We start from the raw sequence: 1417 nt of genomic DNA on the forward strand, positions 1-1417 counted from the left end.
CTATGTAGTAATTATAGTAGTAGCCTTACTTATAAAATAATCCTTGCCCTTAACTATTGCAACTATAAAGCTAAATGGCATAAACTTACTAATCTGCCTAGTGCCGGTTTTGCTTCTAATAGGCACAAAAATCATTAACTTATTACTAGCATCATAGGTTATAAGCGATCCTACCTTAGTAATTATATTCTTAATATTATTAGCTACAATAGGGATTTAATCTTTGATTTTAAGGTAGTAACGTTATTTATAGTATATTACGTCGCTAAGGGCGTAGACAGAATTGTCGGCGATAGATAAGATACGTATGTTCTCGTCGACTCTAATCTAGCCGTCGTTATCTAGGGTGTTATAGGGCATAAAGGAAGTGTTTATAATGTTACCTACTATCGAGATAACTAGAGCCACTTCTAGAGTCCTACTATCATTAAGGTAAGTAATAGATTTTCCGTTCTTATACGTTATCTTATTAACTCGAGTAGAGTAGACAATCTTAATATCTAAGTTCTTAAGACTTATATAAGCGGATCTAGTAGCTAAGGCTTTAAGGTTAAGGAGAACCTAGGCGTACGAAGAGATTAGGGTAACTTTAGTTTTAGGATATGCTTAAGTAATCTTACTAGCGCTTTCAACACCTACTAGTCCTACGCTAATAATAATAATACTATTAGTAGCTACGACTCTCTTCTATGCTACCTCGACTTTTTAGCTAATATCTACTCTAGTAGTTTTAAAAGGAATAGCCTCCTAACTAATAGTTCCTAGTGTCGTTAAACCTAACGCGACGACTAAATAATCGTATAGAATCTCCTTTCTACTCTTAACGCGCACTACTTTAGTAGAAGTGTTAATAGATTTAGTATAATCCTAGACAAAAGTAAATCTAGTAGTAGGATACTGCTTAAATTTATCTATAACAGGAATTAAGTATTAGTCGACTCTAGCCTCCTTTAGCTTAGCGATAATTCGTAGCGAGGTAATATTATAGTAGAAGACGTTAGAAGGGTCGATTAGAGTAACCTTTGAATTAGGTACTTACTTAAGTACTTAGTAAGCGACTTTTGTTCCTACGTACGAGCCGCCAATAATAACGACGTACGACATAATAATAATTTCAAGGTTTTAGTAGTATATAAGATTATGGCGCTAGAATTTAATGTAGGGCCTAAGACAAAAGTGAATAGCATAAAGACTCGTTAATTAGGCGAGGAGAAGCGCTAGGCTATAGTATAGAAAATGTAGGAAGCTACTAGGGGAAATACTTATCTCTCTATTCTATGTAGTAAAAAAAGTTCTGTATAGGGAAATTCTTTCTATCGCGCGCGACAATAATCGCTTAGGATATAAATTAGCGCGCTAGCTAGCTATCTAATCATTTAGTCTTAGATTGGGTCTAATTATGTTCTGCGCTTATAAT

General features: G+C 34.4%; 1 protein-coding gene across 1 annotated transcript; it reads right to left on the reverse strand.

Moving 5' to 3' along the window:
* M438DRAFT_378867 (uncharacterized protein) lies at positions 1–1104 on the reverse strand (the record flags this gene model as incomplete). Its single annotated transcript, XM_029908856.1, has 7 exons — positions 1–189; positions 262–327; positions 388–561; positions 640–674; positions 753–867; positions 940–1020; positions 1060–1104. 7 exons carry the CDS (start codon positions 1102–1104, stop codon positions 1–3), a joined length of 705 nt encoding a protein of 234 aa, XP_029754680.1.
* Positions 1105–1417: the final 313 nt, after the last annotated feature.

This window comes from Aureobasidium pullulans (genome assembly GCF_000721785.1).
Source record: "Aureobasidium pullulans EXF-150 unplaced genomic scaffold scaffold_49, whole genome shotgun sequence".
In the NCBI taxonomy this organism is placed as follows: Eukaryota; Fungi; Ascomycota; class Dothideomycetes; order Dothideales; family Saccotheciaceae; genus Aureobasidium; species Aureobasidium pullulans.